The sequence below is a fragment of the Vanellus vanellus genome, assembly GCF_965231255.1.
Source record: "Vanellus vanellus genome assembly, chromosome: 5".
Lineage (NCBI taxonomy): Eukaryota > Metazoa > Chordata > Aves > Charadriiformes > Charadriidae > Vanellus > Vanellus vanellus.
In genome coordinates this window covers 63,582,822-63,602,119 of record NC_138910.1, presented here as the reverse complement: position 1 = coordinate 63,602,119, position 19,298 = coordinate 63,582,822, and the positions used below count along the sequence as shown (strand labels likewise).

Here is a 19,298-nt window from a genome sequence, read left to right as displayed (position 1 = left end):
ACTTAAAAATTCTAGGGAAACTTTCTTGATGTAGTACTTTAAAAACATAGTGAAGAACTATATTTTTTTTGCACATGGCAAAATGTGCCTTTCAGCAAGAAAAGTTAGAAAACACAGCAAAGTGTTTTAACCTTTCACATTTTACTGCAGATTGCCAAAATAGTTATAGAAGAACAGAGACCTCCCCCCTCCCACCCCCCCCCCTCAAATGTCAGGTCTCAAACATGCATCATCTTTAATGTGCTAAAGTGGATGTGAAAGCCTCATGTGACTGAAAAGTGAGGCAGAGAAAAGTTAAATGCCTTGGCAGGGTTACTGGCAGAGCTGGGTTCTCCACTGCTCCGTGCCCTGCAGAGTGGTTTACATCGCTCCATAGGAAGTACAAGGTTATCTTTCTTGAATGGATTTGGCTGGGGAATGTCATTCTTCAGAACCGATGCCTAAATGAAACAGAGCAGATAAGAGCTGCCCCCAAAGGACTTAAAGTAGATCGGATAAATCTCAAGCAATATAATAACATGTCCCCAGTCCCCTGGATTTAGACCTATCAAGCTCTCCTCCGAGTTTCCTGTGTCTGGGTACCAGAACCTGACTCTCTCAGGTAATAATCAGGAGTTGTGTCGCAGAAATCAGCACTAATCCTCTGCTGTAAAAACCTCCAGATGTCTCAGACACGCAGGCGAGGTGGCCTAAATAGATATTTTCTGTGTCTAATTTACAACGTGGGAACCTTTTATTTTAAAGGTAATTCCACTGTATTGCGGTGCCTTGAGTACGCAGAAATAACAAAACCTAAAAAGAAATAGGCTGCTAAGACCTATTTTTTTTAATCAGGATTTAAAAAGAAAGGAAACAAGCACCAGCCGCTTTTATTGCAAAATGAACTCAAACCGTGAGAGGAGGAAGATACATAAAGAGAGATCAACAGGGGAGAGACAATTGTTCGACTGGCCTACAGGAGAGGGTTCTACGTGGGAAATTCCCACTAGGGCTCCAACAATTTCTACACAGAACCCCATGTGCCTTGATTGTAAAACAGACCCGCAGTATTAGATACCACTGACATACTAGCAGGCAATACAGTTTCAGCTCTCTGGCACTTGCCTGTTTGCACTGGCCTGATAGGAACATCAAAGAAAAACCACTGTCGTGGAGAAATGTTTTTCATAATTAGCATCACCAGTGAAATGTTCTTATTACTGCGTTACGGAAAGTAAAACCTGATGGTTTTGCAAGATTTATATGCTACCTTTGATCAACCAATCTTCCTCAAGGAAAAAGAAATGGGCAACTCTTCCACGAGTGTGGTTTTACTATCCCAATAACATCCCTGTGAAGTTATCGAGTACTTTAGAAGAATAAAACAAAGGTGTGAAGTTTCCTCAACTGGCTGCCTGTACATGTCTGCGTTCACAGCCAGAGGCATAAAGCTGTGTGACGTAATTCAGTAAAGCAGTTTAAAATAGGCTTGATTTTAGCACTAGAAGTCTACAGGAAAATAAAGCACAGTTTCAGGGAAAATGCAAGATTTCCCATGAAAGTCTTGGTCAAGCCTCAGTTTGAATCACACGTTGTATAAGCCTTTTGTCAGGGGTCACGTAGGGTGTACTTCTATGGCAGTCAGTCCCAGGAAAGATGAGAAGTTCACAGAACATCCCTGCCATATCTTAGTCCTGGAGGATGAATCACATAGTATGTTGAAAGCATAGCCTGTGGTACATGAAGAGTGGTTTCCTTAAATTTGATGGCTGATAAAAGAACTACTCTAATTTTAGCACTGTGCAACAGCTTCATGTGTCTGTATTTATAGAACTGGGCAGTAATTTTTTTCCACAAAGTTAAAATCTTCCCCAAAGAGTTCTACACAACCAGCATACTTTGTGCACATAGCTTTTTTTCCTACTTACTACTTGTCTACGAGCAGTGTGTGATTTTACTACATTGGTTGCTATCCCAAGGCATTTGATGAGCCCTGAACGCATATTGCAGTCTATATGTTGTTTGGAGACTTTTTTCTGGGAATATTTCTTTAACACCGAAGAGCTCAAATGCTGCATGCTACTTCTTTGTCTCCAGTGAGGTCACCTAACTTACAAACTGACTTCCAGAAGACAAAGGCAAGAGTGTCAAGCTAGACATGTCCTCGCTTTGTCCAAAAAGCGTGCTTAGAAGTGTGCATGGACAGCACGCGATGCAGGAATGGCAATGAGCTCAAGGGAAAAAGAGAAAGAAACCCTCCTGAAAACCTGGATCAATGAAACAGTTTTTAAGCCTCACTGGTAAGTGGGCTTCATCACAAGCAGTGCTAACTAGCCCAGTCTTGGCCAGAGCATGGACACGCTTTAAAGTAGTTGCCAGTTAAAAACATCTGGAAATGGGCAATGTGAATAGGGTTTATAATGGGTGGGATAGTTACAGCTGATTCATGTATGACTAATGCTAGTGTTTTCCTGGAAGCCTAACCAAGTGTTGCTTAGAAAAAGACACACAAGAGCAGCAGTGGCCCACTGTCGGCTGTCACCCTTGTCAGCAGCGAGCCCATCGGCAGCCTGGAGGCTGTTTGGCTGCACAAGTTCAGAAGAGACAGCACCTGGGAAACACAGCCCAGTGCTCTGCTCATCAGCAGCGTTTCTCTCCATTTATGAGAGTGACATAGCCCCAGAAAGACAACACGTCAAGTATAAGATGGTGTACTTGTCTGGGCAAGCCCACAACCACTCCAAGAGTGAAGAGATCTCAAGTGTTGTCCTCTGTGTGCCGTGATCAGGTACAGAAGCACCAAGGGGTTTGCTGTGTCAGATAGAGCCCGTGGGCTTTGCTGTAGAGTATCTCCATGACTAATTAACATATTATTCATATATTTCCAGGTGCGCTGCCCAGAACACCTGCTTCAACCTTCTTTGGGGGGGTTTATAGTAAAACCTACACAATTCATTGAAGCCAGAATAGCTCTAGTGCGTTGCTACCTTGCATACCCTGCTCAGAACACATACGTTTTTTTAAAAATGAGTATGGCATTTTGCACTGGCTGATTTGAAATGTGAGCCACCTTGACTTAAATGCAAACAGGAGGACCAGCACAGCAGTTGTCAGAGCTTTGGTTGGAAATAAGAGCTTTTAGTGATGATTAGAATTGAGGAAAAAGGCTGTACAACTGCGAAGTGAAATTCAGATGTTTGGAGAAAGTGGGTAGTGTGCTGAACTAAAGTTGCAAGAAGTATGACTTGAGAGATTAGGGAATAGGTCCTGTTTTCAATAAAAGACTAAAGAAGGAGGGAAGAGCTGGGGTTCAAGGAATCATCTTTGGATCTGAAGCACACTGGCAGCTGTTCAAATTGGCTGCTTGCCAGATTATATTTCTGTTATTCAGCGCTAAAGAACAGCTTATACACTTGAGAAATGCCCTGCTGGTGTAAACAGACAGAATTTGACTGAAGTCAAAGGAGCAGGTTTATGCCAGCTGAGAATCTGGCCTGTAGTTTCCTCTAAAAATGAAATATGGACTCTCAATAACAAATTCTTTTTTTTTTTTCTTCAGATGTGGCATGGAGCCTTGACGCTGGCAAGTGCCTCCAGTTTTACACACATTGGCTTCTTTCAATACTGCGAAAAATCTTCTTAAAGGTTTGTAAGCAGGAGGCAACACTTTAATTATCCCACCTAGAAACAGCAGCTGCATACCTGCACGGCAGTGACCATGATCTCTTCTAGCCTCCTTCCATGTAACTGTTACCTTCATTGATTGTGTCAAAATAAATTTACATCACCATATTTCTACACTGGTGCCACCAGCACACATAAGCGCTGAGAATTATAAGTTCATTTCCATTCAACTATACGTCTTTTGGAAGAACTGCTCCCCAGCCTAAGCAAGACTGTCTAGAGAAGACGGACACCCAGATTCGTCCTGGCCAACCGCAGGTGCTCAGTTAGGAACGGAATTGCTCCCCAGTGCCCATACAGGAGACAGGCAAGGTGTGCTGAGTTAGCCTCAGGGGCTGCCTGCCTGTGGTGACCATATAGGAAGCACAGGCTGAGGACTCCCCTAACTGCCTGAACAAAGCAGAGAGAATCCAGACCTTTAAGAGTTTGAAAGAGGACACAATTGAGTCATATCTTCCAGATGTAAAACTCTCCTTTGCAGGAGCACTGGCTTGCATACTCTAGATGCTTTCTGCACTATTCACGTCCACGTGCATTTGTCCTCTAACATAGGCATTGGCACTTTCCCTTCTTGAGTTCTCCCACTACTAGACAGAATGATATGTGTTTGTATATACATGTGCATTTATATTTAAAAACATAAATGCACGACTACCTAGCTTTTTGGTATCACAGTTTTCTCTTTGCTCAATAAAAGCGCAGGAAAGCTATAAAAATGTAGCTGGGGTCCATGTAACCATACTATTTGTCATTTACTCAAATAAACACAGGGATTAAGATTTCTTACAGCTTCTAAAAGAGAGAACAGCAAATTTGTTCCTGGTTCACAGTTGTTTAACCAGATATTGACTAAGAAATATGCACTCTAGAAGTATGAGATCTGACTTTCAACATCTTAGCCGATGATGTACATTTTTATTTAACCTTTTCAGTTTTTACCTTTGAATGAAAGAGCAATGCCATAAATGAAAGTTTACAAAAGCAAGCAATGGAGAAATCTTCTGGAATTAGATTGGCATAACCCTACTTCTACCATTAAACCAGAGAATAAAATTAACCATACACAATGCCTTGCCAGAGCCAGATTTCTGAAGATCCTGATGTAACTATGGCCTCCTTAGTAACTAGGTTATCCCATGATGCAGGTGACGGGCACAACCTGAGCAGGAGAAATCGCTCCTTGTCTGCAGAGCAGATCATCCTGTGTGTTCCATGCCCCGCGGGGACAGGAGAAGGTCCAGGCAGCCGGCTCGGCAAAAGCCTCTTCGTTTATGACAGACCCTTGTTGTCTAGCATCTAATAAAACATGACTCACTTCAGGGACACACATTTGAGGGAAGTCACAAAAAAATTAACTAAGAACTGCCAGTAAAAACATGGGTGTACTTATTCTGGCTTTGTAATGGTACAAAGCGTGTCAGCGGGGTACGCGTTTTCCAGTGTAATCATCCCTCAACCCTCCTCGGACAAAACCAGCACGCTCTGATTCTCATGCTACAACACTCGTAATCACAACCTTGATCCAATTTCCTCTGTCAAACAAATTGACAATAACCTCATTGAGGATTCCTTCCTTTTTCCATCCTTAATTACCAACATCACCTCCCCACATCATCAGACTGAGAGCACTGCTGGCTTAAGTCTACATAAAATAAAAATACAGCCTCACTTTCCTTATGTAGGTGTTTGTCATCCTCTACCTGCTCCTGCCTCTCTGCTGACCGTCTTCCACATCTTTAGCACCTTCATCATCTCGCACTCGCAGTATTCTGCTTTTTCCGTGCTGCCCTGTGCACCGGAGCTGCCTGACAAGCGTGTTTTGTGGCTCTAAGAGAGGGTTTGAAACGTTTCGTCAGAGGACTGGGATCCAAATCCCACCTTTGGGTCTCTTTTCACTTAAAACAGAAGAGTGAGGGCAGGTCTGTTCTGTGGCCAAAGCCCCAGGCTGTGCAGGTGCCACCTGCACGTAGGGACGTGGTACGGATCTGTCTGTTGTCCCACAGGGCGCAGGGGCCCTCATCGCTCCCCACACGGCAGTTCAGTTAGGTGGCAATTTAACTATCGGGCTAAAAACATGAGTCACCCTCCTTCCCCATCAAAACCCACATGCATCTTTCAGCAACAGCAATATTTAATTTTGTCAAAAAAGGTTCACAACGGCTCTGCCTTTCACCTTACGTGCTCCCACTGGGCATACACAGACTATCACGGCTGTCCCCTTCCAAATCCATGCCTGAACGCCCGCTTTCCCTGAGGAGCCATTGCCGAACGCTGCCATGCACCCCCGAGCTGTCCCCCCACACCCACCTCCCCTCTCACTTTGTCCAAGCTCCCCCCCCAAACTCTCTTGGGAGGGTGCCAAGCCCCACGCTGCCATTTTGAGCCTGCTGAGAAGCCACAGGCCTCACCCTGACCCACGGTGGGGCTGCCCCTCCGCCCCCTGGCTCCTGCCGGACAGGGAAAGGCAGAAGTTTGTTCTCATTCATGACGGAGATTTTTATTTTGAACCCCTGAGCGTGATTTTTAGCAGTGGAGGAGTTCCCAAGAGGGCAGGACTAACGCGTTACCTGTTCTCGCACCATGAACATGTGCCAACTGACCGCCCCAAGCGCCACCATTGCGGTTTGTCATTGGGCTTAGTGACTCCTCACCAGGGCCTTTGCCATTTCATGGCCCTCCTTTCTTAACCAAAAGCCAGAGAGAGCTGCTTAGCTTACACATATCACAAGGCCAGATGTGCCCCAAAGTTAACAGCACAAGTTTTGCGGATAACAATCCTGCTCGGGTTGCCGATGCCTAACGCTCTGTGAGCATGAGCCACTGGTGACGGGCCATGAGACGCCCCGTGGTGTGGCCCTGGAAGCCCCCCCAGCTCCGGCTCCTCGCAGGCCAAAGCGTGGCACAAGTCTTCAGCCTCCCATTTCCAGACACTTTGTAACTGCTTCCTTCATGTTATTTTACAGTTTCCTCGCAGTGATTTAAATTTTCTATGACATGTTTTGGCACTCAAAAATTTTGTGGAAAACCTAAATATTCCTGCTGCAAATGCCCTGCCTGTACGACCCTCTTAAACCTTCCTGTTTATTTTATTTTCCATTCTTAACAGCTAATGTTACTAATCACTTTTAGGATCACAGACTAATAAAAATACTGTGCAGAGCAAAGACTTCCCTTACATCCCAAGCTCTTACAACCCCATGGGATATGCCTGCTTGCAATAAAGGACAGAATGAGAACTTTTTGATCCTTTCACCCTATTTACAAAGCAAATCTGGAAGTTAAATGCTTAGAGAACTGGGAACACCACAGTCACTCGCAGGGATTGCACTTTGGTTTTAGCAAGCATACCATAAACAATTTACATGGCTGACAAAACAGAGAGTGCATTTACTCAGCCACTTAAAGCGTCTTTAAATACCATCAGCTTTCTCTGCTTAACACTCAATATTCTGATTTTTAAAATACTGATTTTATTTTTTGTCAGTACGGTATGTTCTTTACGAGAGCTGGCAGTTTACAAGCTGCAGTAAGTAACAGCAGAGCAAAAAAGAGACTCCACCCAAATATTTTTTAACCAATTCTTCAGATACACATGCCAAAATAATTGCATGGAAAAAAATCTGCCATTTAAAAAAAAAAAAAAAGTGCAAGAGTAACACTTTAGTGCTGCTTTTCTTCTTCTTCAACTATCTGTAAAGCGACTCCTCTGTACTTTTCCTAAACTCGGTAAAACTGCAGCACAGAATGAAATGGCAGGCAAGCGGGACGGGCACAGCAGGCCTGGAGCCACCTCGGTGCACATCATCTTCTGGATGCGTTGCAGCAAGTCCCTGAAGGCTTCTAGCAAATGAGACTCTCTAAAAAAAAAAAAAAAAAAAAAAAAAAAAAAGTAATTTAAGCCCTAACCTTCTTTGGGTAGGTGAAGTGATGTAATTTGATCTTTCTTATGCAAAGAATTCAAACAGTGTAAATGCACACAGGTTCGCAAGGCCAGCTCCCAGCTCTAGGGCCGGAGATCTGGGAATACAATACAAAAACCAAGCTGCAGACAGACTTCCAACCTCATAAATATCTGCTTTACAATTACAAAGTGACAGCTGTGAAAATGTATCAAAATATTGGCTCCTTTTCCTTTTATATTGTCTTGGATACGCGGTGATAAATTTAATTCTGTTTAAAATAGAAGAGCTCTGGACTGTGTTTTTCCTGAAACTGGCACTTGGTATTTTTTTGACTTTCCAAAATGTTTGCTTCACTCACGAATGCCTGGCAGAAACAAACACGCGCAACATCGATGCTTACTCTGTAATATGGTTAAGACTCTTACTTCTTCATGTCTAAAAATACTCATGCAAATATATCACAATTTATTGGCTAGGAATTGCATTTTAAAATTAAATCCTCATATGAGACACTGATCATGCTTTCACACCATGCTTCAGTCAAAATACAAATCTTAAAGGGGAAGGGTGAAGAACACCTCCAGTATCTTTATGCTGAGAGTCAGCTCTATGGAGATAATTTCCAAAGGAAAAAAATTGTCTTAATGCAGAAGCTGAAATATGGTCGCTACGAAGCAATAAATCCATTGCACCTCTGTGAGTTGTAAGTCACAGGCAACCTGTAAGCTTACTATTGCTTCTAATTAGTAGCCTTTTCTGTACCGAAGGAATTCTGATATTTAAAAATGATCATTAAACATTTTAGATCCCTTTCTTAGGGAACTCTGTTTTGCGAGTTAATAACCACAACCTTTGAATAACTCAGGGAAATACCGCTGAGGCTGGCTCCCCCAGAGTGCCCATAAAGAGTATTTTGCACATGAAATACAGGAAACAAAGCAATAAGCAGGATAGTAAACACCCAAATCCTTGCCCTGCTGATACACGGCCAAGCTATCTGCTCTAGAACAGGAAGACCCTTCAGTAACAAAAACACATCTCAGCCTTGCTCACATGTGTCCAGTGTACTCGCAGTCAAGGGTACAACGGCCCAAGGGAGCTCTGCTGCTTCAGCTGGAGGACTAAGAGCAGACCCTTCGGCTCGACTGTGCTCACGGCAGGCCTTCTGCAGGATGGGACTGAGGCTATGTCTCCACATGCAACAACTCAACGCCTGCAGGATCAGAGCTTTGGACTTCAAATGAGAGTGAACACCACCAATATATCTACTAAATATATCTACTGGTTTCTGCAAGAAGCTGTGATACTGAGAAGCCAACCAAAGCCAATGGCTAAAAGAACACGGAGAAAAATCAAGGTGGCCACACAAAATCAAATCCTGCCTTAACACACACAATTCCCACTGCAGCTTACAGGAGATGAGGACACAGCAGCGAGGCGGAACTTGATCTACTGCCGTTGGCTCTGCACAACATCAAATAAATGAATCACAGCATCAATTATTAATAAATCGATATATACTTTATTATGCACAAGAGACTAAGATGACATGACACTGTGGTTATAAAAACTGTACAATTATGCATTTCCACAAGTCTCTGAAATACTGAACGCAGTATGAAATACAAATGGGGTGTTCAGACTGGCCACAGGTATTAGCAAGAAAATTTCTCCCATTCTTTGATTTAAAAAAAAAAATCTGGCATTTGGATCTTAAAGAAATGTACTTATTTTTTTGAAGGTGAGAATATCGTTTGGAACTGGTAGGAATATGGCAGCGAAGATCTGATAACACTATGAACATCCCCATGAATGACAAATAACAACAGGGTACAACAGTCACCTCACATGAAGGGCTGTCAGCACAACCAACAGTACAGTCTCCTTGTGAAGCATGAGGTAGATATACGTAACAGAAAGAACGGTACATATAGGAGAGAAACGGCTAGAAAACAGCAGGGGGAAGGTTACAATCATCAACATTTACAGACGTTTTGCAAAATCCATTTCCATGTGGAAAATGCTACAAAAATAGCCTGACACAGAAAGATCTGACTTCTTGAAACATGAATATAGTAATGTCCAAAACCAAATGCTGTAAAGAGTTAGTGATTAGGCAACGCATGACACAACAAGCAGTCTACTTGGGAGTTTAAGTACATTACTAATAGCTTTTACAGACAGAAGGTGTCCCTTTTAAGCCCAATCCTCCTGTTCTTACATAAGAAGTTCCTTCGTAGTCGATTCCATCACGCTGAAATTTACCACCGAGTCCGTCCCTCCGAAGCCCTGCTTTAAAGCCCTCTGCTGGGCCAGGAGCGTCCCGCTGGCCTTCCACACCCTGCGGGTATCTGCCACGTGAAGTCCAGCGCGGTGACACCAGGTTTGACAGAGGCGGGAACCAGTGGCTTTGCGGTTACGCATTCAGGAGCTTGCCACACCACACACACAAACTTGCAGCAGAGACAAATGGCTGCTATAAAAGTAGAGCTTATAGGTGTATCAGTACTCCGAACTGCAGGCAGCGTAACCGCTGCTGGAAAGTACTATACATTTTTTATAATAAAGCTATCAACTGGGAATGCCCGGCTTTAGTTCTCTCTTTCTCTCTCTATTGAAGCAGAAATGGCTGCTCCATCTGCTACGTAATTACATGAAGTTTTGGTAACCTCCAACAGAGAATTCATTCAGACTGATTAAAGATTCTGAATTAAATAGTTGAGCACACCAAGTTCAGTTAATTTAAACTGTATTTCAAATACAAGTCAACAAATCGAATCTTTGATCTTTATATATTTTTGGTTTATCCAACGGTAAATATAAATCTGTAAATTACTTTAAAATTAGAGTAAATTTTTGATAAAAAACATTGATAATGCAGCATGTTTCTCTCAAAAATATACAATTATCTATCTTACATAAAAGTTTTCAACCTGTCCATCTCAACAACCAAATCTAACACTTCCTATAAGAAACTACTTAATAAAAAATTTGAAGGAAAGGGTTAAAACAGGGAAAAGAATTTACAAAATAGGTAAATTTCACAGTAATTGAAATTAAACATCTCATATAGAGTAACTTACATTTATCTAAAACATTTAAATATATCTTTATACAGAAATTTAATGTAGTAAAATATAGCTATGATTGAACTTAAAGACTCTAGTCTTCTTTGAAGACATCTTTAAAGACTTTACACATAGAATACGCTTATACAATACATTCTGCTGAAGGTTAGGCAAAGCGCTTTCTTTTCAACCACACAGGTAGCACATTCATCCTCCCGACACCTCGTAACAGAGCCAATCCTGCATACCCTTACGCACAGGGATAACTGCGCTTATGTGACAATCCTGTCAATGTTATCAGGGCTAATCATTGGCCTGATAACAGAAAACACTTTTCATACGTGTAACTCTATACACCGACTATCTCCATGGACTATGGGAATAGCCATAACGTGTAGAGTTGAGCATGTGCTTGTAGTCACAAGGATAAGGCGTGCAGTTCCTCCTACGCATAAATGTTTGCAGGATTAGTAACAGATTTGATTTAAAGTAATATTCCACCCGATCCTGGGCACTTAAATCTATTGCATATCTTGCACTTTGACCATCCTGGCATCAGCAAGGCACAAGTGTAGAATCAGCAAAAGAAATCTGCAGCTCAGACTTCAGAGCAGACTATCACTCTAGTGTAATGAATTCCCTTCTCCTCTTGCAGAACACACGTAACGTTCACTAAAATTACTGAAAGTTACTCATCTCATTTTTAGATGAAAACGATGCTCATTTTTCCTCAAAGGAGAAGGATCAGTAGAACACATTACAATTACAAAGTGGCAACATAACAGTCAAACACATTAAAAGTGTCTTTTTGCTTTTCATTTGGCATCGGTCAAGATATGACAATGACACTAAAAAAAAATACTCTTGACAATTAGTACCTTTCTACCATTTCCATATTCTGACACTTCTTTGGGAGTATCGAACTGCAGTGTTCGTGTTACAGTTTGACACAAACAACTGCATAACTATCTTCAGCCAAGAGCTTCATTTTGATAGGCAGTATTCTGCACAAGCAATAGGCTCTACTGTACATTCTTTGTCCTCTCACAACCATCTCTTATTTCAAAGGGAATTTGGGCTAGCTAAAGGATCAGAACTAAACCACCTTTTTTATCTCCTATCTACCTATTATAAACTGAAGAGACAGTTGTTTGTTATTTTTTTTCTATATAAAAATGCATTATATATTTTATATATGGAAGGAACACAGCTAATTTCCCAATTGTTAAAGTGGTAAGTTAGGCTCTGTATACTTAGGTATACATGTATTTGCATAAAAATATTGCCTTTAAAGGTACACACACATCTATGTTAGTGCACAAGAACATAGTTTGTCTTAATGTTTGTGTGTGCCTGTATTTGGTATAGTAGATGAAAAAAAAAATTCTTTTAAAGAGCTTTGGCCCAGAGAACAAGGGAATGTTACAGTGTGCTCTTCTCCAATTAGCAAATCAATGCATATTAAAACAAAAATACCTGGAACAAACCTGAAGCTGCAAACACAACAGGAAAGCAAATGAGATGCTGTAGCTGTAAGCTTAACAAAAAAAAAAAAGGTTACTCAAAAGTGGCTAAACACAGGTGAAGTAATAAAATGTTATTAGCCAAAGAGATCTGACCTTGAAGCTTTCTTGCTAAGACAAATAGAAATCCTTTGACCTAAGATCGGCTTTGTTCTGCTTATCTTGTTGAATTCCCTTAACGAATACCTTGTGTTAATGAGAAGGTATAGAGAAAGAAAAAAGTCATATAGACAAAGCAGCATTTTTCCAAACTGGCATAGATTTCACATTGAGGGCCCATGGACCCGTAGAGCAGGTTGCAGTACTGTAAAATTAGTAGCTTTGTCACATGTAGCATAACATGCTATAGAAGATCCAACAGGCTGTGTTCACCCATGCATTGTGTGCACATATGCACACTCACACACACAGTGGCTTCCCCAAAAGAAAATCAGTCTTTTTTTTTTTTTTTTTTTCCTGTAGAAAAATCCCTCCTCGTTTTTCTTTTTTTTCCAAAGCAACCAAACCAATCCTTGTAACTGTAAAAAGCTGGTGTCCACACACAGTCCTTTGAACCTCTGCACTCCTATGTCGCTCCTCAAGTGTGCTCCCCCCAGAGTTAGGTTGCACTGCTGCTGGAACAGGGGGTGCTCTGGGTGCTGCCAATGCTGTGTGCTGCACTGCTGTTCTCGGAGGCTGGCGGGGACGTAGGGACCTGCTGTCTTCCCGCTGTTTCCCCTGAGGGAAAGGGGAGATGGGAGAAGGGAAATTGAAAATGTTAGTTGTCATAGAAAACAATAATCCATTCCTTCCCAATCTTCGTTTTCTGGTGGTTTGTATTTCCATGTGAATATTGCAGGTGACAGACCTCAAACAGACTACTGTTGAAAATGTGACTAGACTTTGGCACCTTAGCATTGCTATGCACATGGGGAAAACAATACTGCTGTTTTCTTAAGTGTTTTAAAAGCAGTTGATGGCAACTGCCAAGACAGATACTGTCCATCTTCTGTTGTCAGCTGTCACTCAAATGGGTCCCATTATATGACTCGGACCACTTTATAGCTTTGCTGTTTCATGGAAAAAGACCAATGAAATGTAGGTTTTCATTTTAATGCCAGTTTATAGAGTGGCATATTTACTAAAAGTGGACCTGAAGACAATGTTCTTCAGTCAGCTGGATACCACATATCCTGAGACATGGCCAATTTTCTTCGTGTAGAAAAACAACAGGCTACCCTGCAAGATTGACTTGATTTACTCTGAATATAACATGCAGGAAGCTCCCCTATAGCTACCTCAGTATGTATAGCACTTATAACCTCTAGTGGGAACAAGTCTTACCATTTCTTGTTAATCGTTTACTGACAATAAATTAAAAGCCCTTTGTTATTTGGATTGCCAAATCGAGCACTAGGAGTTAAAGCCAGATTTATGGCTCCTGATAAAACCTCATTTTTTGTCTACTCTCCTCACTCCCTTTCTGCACCTGTGTCTGGGATCCCATGGAAAAAAAATCTATCTCTCAACTAGCATGGAGGTAAAAATTACACCATTATGTGAATGCCCAAAAGATCATAATGAGGCCATGTAGGAAACCGTAACTGTGGCATTTTTTAAGTTACAGTGCTCCAATCTGCAACCTTAGTAATATTACAAAATAGTCTCTTCAAAACAGATGGCAAGACCAAGTTTATACACCGTGCACTGCAGCTGCCCCCTCTCTCGAGCTCATCCCTCAGGACATAAACCCATGATCTCAGGATGGTAATACGGACAGAGCACTGCTGCTTGAGCTGCAGACCGACCGTGGCAGCCAGCAGGAGCATGGCTGCTTTCCCAACAAAGGAGCAAGATGGAAATGCTTTGCCGGATCATGGGCAGGAACAACTGGGAAAAATCAAAGACTGGTACATCTCCTGCCTCATGAGTTTATAGTGACACAGATCTCCTGCTTCACGTTGCCCTAGGTTATCCGAAACCTTGTGCCATGGGCCAGGTCTGCAGAGTCCAGTTTTTCTTCCCTGCTCAGGATTCGGTAGCGCTCCTCATTCCCCAGCGATTGCTTCAGTGACAGGTTGAAGGCCGGAGGCACAGCCTGCATCCAGAGGGTTACAGAGCCGGGACGAGCCAGCTTCCTCCCACAGGAGCTGCTCTGGCACATCCCCATGCCCTTGTGCGCTGCTGCCCAGCTGCCAGAGCCCCGAGCTCCTCCGGAATGCGGCCGCAGAGGAAGTGTGCCTTTAACGCTTTCTGTCTCGGGCCAGAAAACATCCTTCTGCAGGCTGCTCAGTATTCCGAGGTCTGCTGCAAACAAGGGAGGTCTGAGGATTTCTCACAGCAGAGGTTGCAAGTGCTCTTTGTAATGGAAACCAGCGGGTTCACTGCTAGCTCATGCCACAGCTGTAAGTGCATGTAAGGCCCCACAACACACAGCTCTTGCCTTACACCCCACTGGTTTAGGAATGGGGAGGAAAGAAAGGACGGGACAGGACAGAAAAACAACAAACTAAACCACTAAACCACATCACCCAGGAGGCCAATGAAATGTTTAAAAAGAGAGTTAGTGTTGAATTCAAGAGTGAGATCCTAAGTTCAGCATTTACTTTTGTGAGCACATTTTGACTCTGTTTTTCCCAGTGCAAGAAATCACTACATAACTCGTACACAAGCGGTGGATTTCTGCTCACGGGCATCAGGTCAGAATCTACCCCCAGTCATCTGCAAACAAAATGCGTTTCAGCTCTAAGTTGCACTGGAAACAGCTTTGCAACCCATCAGAATAAACTGTATAAAAATCAATGTCTGTGTCATGGTGCTGTAAAAGCTTTCATAAGCCTTGTTTGGATGTTTTCCCCTCCCCACTTGCTCCCTTCTCCTCCAGTTGTTTGTGTACACGTCTTCCTTCCCTTTGTACTATGGGAGATATTTATAAAGACAGTGATAAGCAAACTCCCTTTCACTAAAACAAAACAACTGAACACAAACATCAGAAAACAGCAAGCTGGCCGAGCCCTACCCGCTGCAGCACCAGGAGAAGCCGCTGCGGCCACGCAGAGGGACGGCGGCCGCCCCGCTCCCCCAGCCGGGCCTCCGGCCGGCCGCCCGCCCGCTCTCTTTCCAGCTCTGCTGTCACCCATTTTACAAACCACATGATTGCACACAGCTTTGCGTCAGCCTCGGCATGTCAATACAATCCGTATGCGTTTAACCGTAAATTCATTTATAAGCTAAACACATGTTGTTTTTATTTTATGGCAAAGTGACAGGCGTAGTGCCGGAGTCCCCGTGCGAGCCCAACAGCTCTCTCTACTCCTCCCGCCTCCTCTGGAAAGCATCTTTGGAGCACCTTCCCTTTGGTTTGGGATGGGAGCCCCCTGCCCTTCGCTGTAATTCAATTGCCTCTGCAGCATCTCATTTCTAGAGCATGATCAGCAGCTCTGATATACCACAATCTCTTGTGGAAGAGTAACAAATTCTCAATGTCCTGAACGAAAAAGATCCAAATCCCGGTGACGTTATGAACACAGTCTTGCAGCTATGTTTGGACCGGCTGATTTTTCCTACATTTTATTTCCTCAACACCTAGCTAATCTGTAGCGAAGTATTTTTAAAGAATATTCATGAAAAGGATGTAAAGAAATATAAATTATCACTGAAGAAGCATTCCCCATCTGTCTTTTTCATGTAAGCAGCTTCATGTATCTCATGTTACCGAACCAGAACTGCTCGAAATGGACATGTCTCATCTATTGACAGTAAACAAGCTTTTACCCATCTGAATGCGACAGCATGCTCTTTATTATTCACACTTAGGAAAGCTGCCAGTTGTACTCCCTGTCCAGGAAGTCTGAATGTTTGCTTTTCTATCTCCGTTTGCCAAATATAATTGGTTGCTATGTCAGTTTATTTTAAATCAGATCCCATAAAAAGGGGAGAAGTGGGGGAGGAGGGACGCTTTTAACTTCTCAGATTTTGGAACATTTTATCCTGTTAACTTCCAACACTGCCTGGAGAAGAAGGAAAGCACGCTTTCTAAGAGAATGAAGCCACTGATACTCTCTGTAACACAGCATTCACTTTACTTGGTTTAGCAGCCTCATTAGCTAATCAGACTTGCGCATGTCCTTTCCTAAACATAGTCAATTATCACTATTAAGGCAGATATTTACATGGTTAAATTTTGGAGGGTTTCTGCATCTACATACACCACAAGATTTTTCCTTCTTTGTAAGCTTCCCAGGTAAATTGGGTGAATTGTGGCAAATCTCTGCTACTTTCCCTTTGTTCTTGGGCTCTCTCCGGGCAGAACCTACACCACTGTGGAAAGCTTTCAGCTACCTTTAACTGACTGGAGAAAGGATCAAAAGTACGTAGTCCTTTGTAGAAAAGTTGGCTAAAATTCCTCCTCCGTTGCCATAACCCTAACTTCCCCCCACCTCTCTTCCTCTACTACATGTGTATCTTAGGTCATCTGTACTCCATGTTGAATTGTTTCAGAGAATCGAGGGTATTTTAAAGCACATTCATCACCATCAGTAGCTTTTGTCCATGCTTTGAGTATCACCAAAACACAGTTTTAGAATGAACTCATATTTTCCAACCTTTGGTCTAAATCATGTATTAGAAACTCAGCGCTACTTGCAACAAAAGATGAGATTTCAGAACAAAATTCAGCAGTATATAAATTCTCTAATGGCAAAAGACAGCCGCTTTGTAGATGAAATTTAGATTATCTTTTTTTCTCCTCCCTCTTCATTTTAATAAAAGTCTGCAGCGAGCTCTAAAATCTTTCCACTGCAGCTGGATTATCTTGTCTGCCACAGCAGTTGTCCTATAAGAGACTGTCACTGCCAGAGCCTTCACTGCACTCTGCTGCAAGTTGTGCTTTGTAGATACAAGATACTATGCGCAGAAAAATCATGTGCACAGGAACATAGGCTCACTTTCACAATCCTTTGAAAATCTGAACCAGATAACTTCATAGATGTTATTTATCATTTCTGTGATTCTCTGATCTGGTGAGTTACAATGTCCCGTTCCTTTCTTTTTGTCTCATTTATTACTTTTTGTCTGGCCTATTTCTCTACTTATTTTCATCTCTCAAACACAGAGCCAGAGCAGCTGCCCTCTCCACTACTTGTGCATGGTCACTATGACTGATGCACTTTGTTAATATTATTCTTTTAATGGGATTGGTCCAAGTCCTATTACTGCTGAAGGATTTATCATCGTGGCTTCCCAGTGTTCCTTGACTACTGACATACAACATGTGTCTATAGATGGTTCTGTATATGAATAGACATTGAACTTCCGCAAATGGAGGATCAACGACATTAATTTAACAATTGTTTTAATTTTTTGTTAATAAAGGCTACCTATTTGGAAATCACCTTCTCAACTTACACATTTACTCATTGAAATTGCACTTCTTTTCTTCCACAAAGTTTCAGTAGTATATGCAGCAGAATTATACTATTTATGTGTATTATCACAACCTTTAAATTTTCCACATTTGCCTCAATTCCAAACAAGCTTCATACACAGCTGATGCATTGAGAAGTATTAAACTGCTTATACAAAGTTGTTGTACTGCCAACTGGAAAAAAACCCACAGGATTTTTTTCCAAATTAACATAAGCTCATGGGTCATAATATTTACAGAAGCTCTGACCTGACAGGGCCGAATTCTCACTCCTAAAGAGCTTACATGAGGTTTTAGATGCTGAAAAAAACCTGCAGTGCACTATGGGAGAATTCCAGTACTCCAGAGCTGCACAGGTTTGGAGTAATTGACTTCACATTCTCCCCACCTCCCAGATATCTTGGCAGGGTCTGGCAAGGTCAAAAGTGGAAGTAGCTGGGAGTCCAGCACGCTGTAGGGATCCTGAGATATCCCGTAATCCACAAGCAGCCAAGGTCAGATGCTGCAAATCAAGGCCCCATCAGCGTCCAGTCTTTGTCTGTACCACCTTGCAGATTACATGCAACAGAAAGCTCCCAAAACTCCCTCTTCTTACAGTACAGTATTGCATTTCTGCTAATGTAATTTAGTACGGAAAAAAACTCTGAGGAGATACTAACAAATTATCTATGCATAATGGCTGCACCATCTCCTCCGAAGAGCAAAGGAATAAATAATTGGGGCAAAAATTCTGTGTAATCAAGGCCCAAGAAACATTTTCAAGTCTAGTTATATTCGGAGTATGTCTATGCAAATAAAGCATTCTCTTAGCTATTTGGCCCAGTCCTTGTGCTGATCACATCACATTCCCAGTCACATCAGCCTGATTTAGTAAGTGCAAAAGATTTTGAAAAAGGGAGCATGGGAACCAAAAGGGATCCATTAACTGAAATGTTAACTAAATTTGAAATACAGGGATGCTACTAATGATAATGCACAAGCCAGGAATACTCAGCTTTACTCATGTCCCAGGTGAGTTTTCAAGATTTGCGTTTAACATTATTTTAGCAGATTTTAAATCATGTTCATAACATGTAACACCTCCCTTTAGGGAAGGGCGGGTATCAATCTGCTGATACGCACCTACTGGCTCATGGGAGAAGCTGCTGAAAAACACCCTAATAAGAACAGAGAGGAAGAACAAAAGTCCGGGATAGCTGTTGCTGCCCCCCCCCTTTCCTCCCACCTTGCAAGAGTTCAGACCACACCACATTTCCTGTGGCGTGGTCTGCGCTGAGGTCTGTAAGAGCCCTGATACTCACCTGTGTGCGAGTAGATAAACCAGAGTGCTCCTGTTAGCAGGGCTCCAATTACAAACGCCGCAAAGGCAATGCCCACGACAGTCAGCGTGTCCAGACCGTAGAACACAGCTGCAAGTTAAACACATGTAACAAGGACTTTTTATTTTCAGTAGCAACTACCGTTTTACAAAAATTCACCCTTACGCTTTCATGGAAAAGTTTTTTAAAAATTCATAGTTAATTAAGCACCATTATAAGGAACAGACTAGCAGATTTGCATCAAGGAAATTAAAGTGATGCTTTCAGAGGCTGGCTTCAGTCCAACCAACTGTTCCACATCACAAAGCAAAACCCAAGCTCAGCACACCCAAATCTGGAAAATATTGCAAAAATTAAGCATTTTCGGTTGGCTGTTAATAACTTGCTTGCAATTAAATACCCATTTATCTTAAAAATGT

At 42.3% G+C, this 19,298-nt stretch overlaps 1 protein-coding gene across 1 annotated transcript in view; it reads right to left on the bottom strand.

Annotated features, from left to right (window-relative positions):
- Positions 1–12,620: 12,620 nt before the first annotated feature.
- TGFBR3 (transforming growth factor beta receptor 3) overlaps positions 12,621–19,298 on the bottom strand; it is a 118,561-nt gene continuing 111,883 nt past the window's right edge. The window contains exons 16-17 of the mRNA XM_082483214.1: positions 18,862–18,969; positions 12,621–12,873 (exon numbers count right to left, since the gene is read on the bottom strand). Coding sequence (XP_082339340.1) covers positions 12,755–12,873; positions 18,862–18,969 — 227 coding nt within the window. The 3' untranslated portion in view covers positions 12,621–12,754. The remainder of the gene's footprint in view (positions 12,874–18,861; positions 18,970–19,298) is intronic.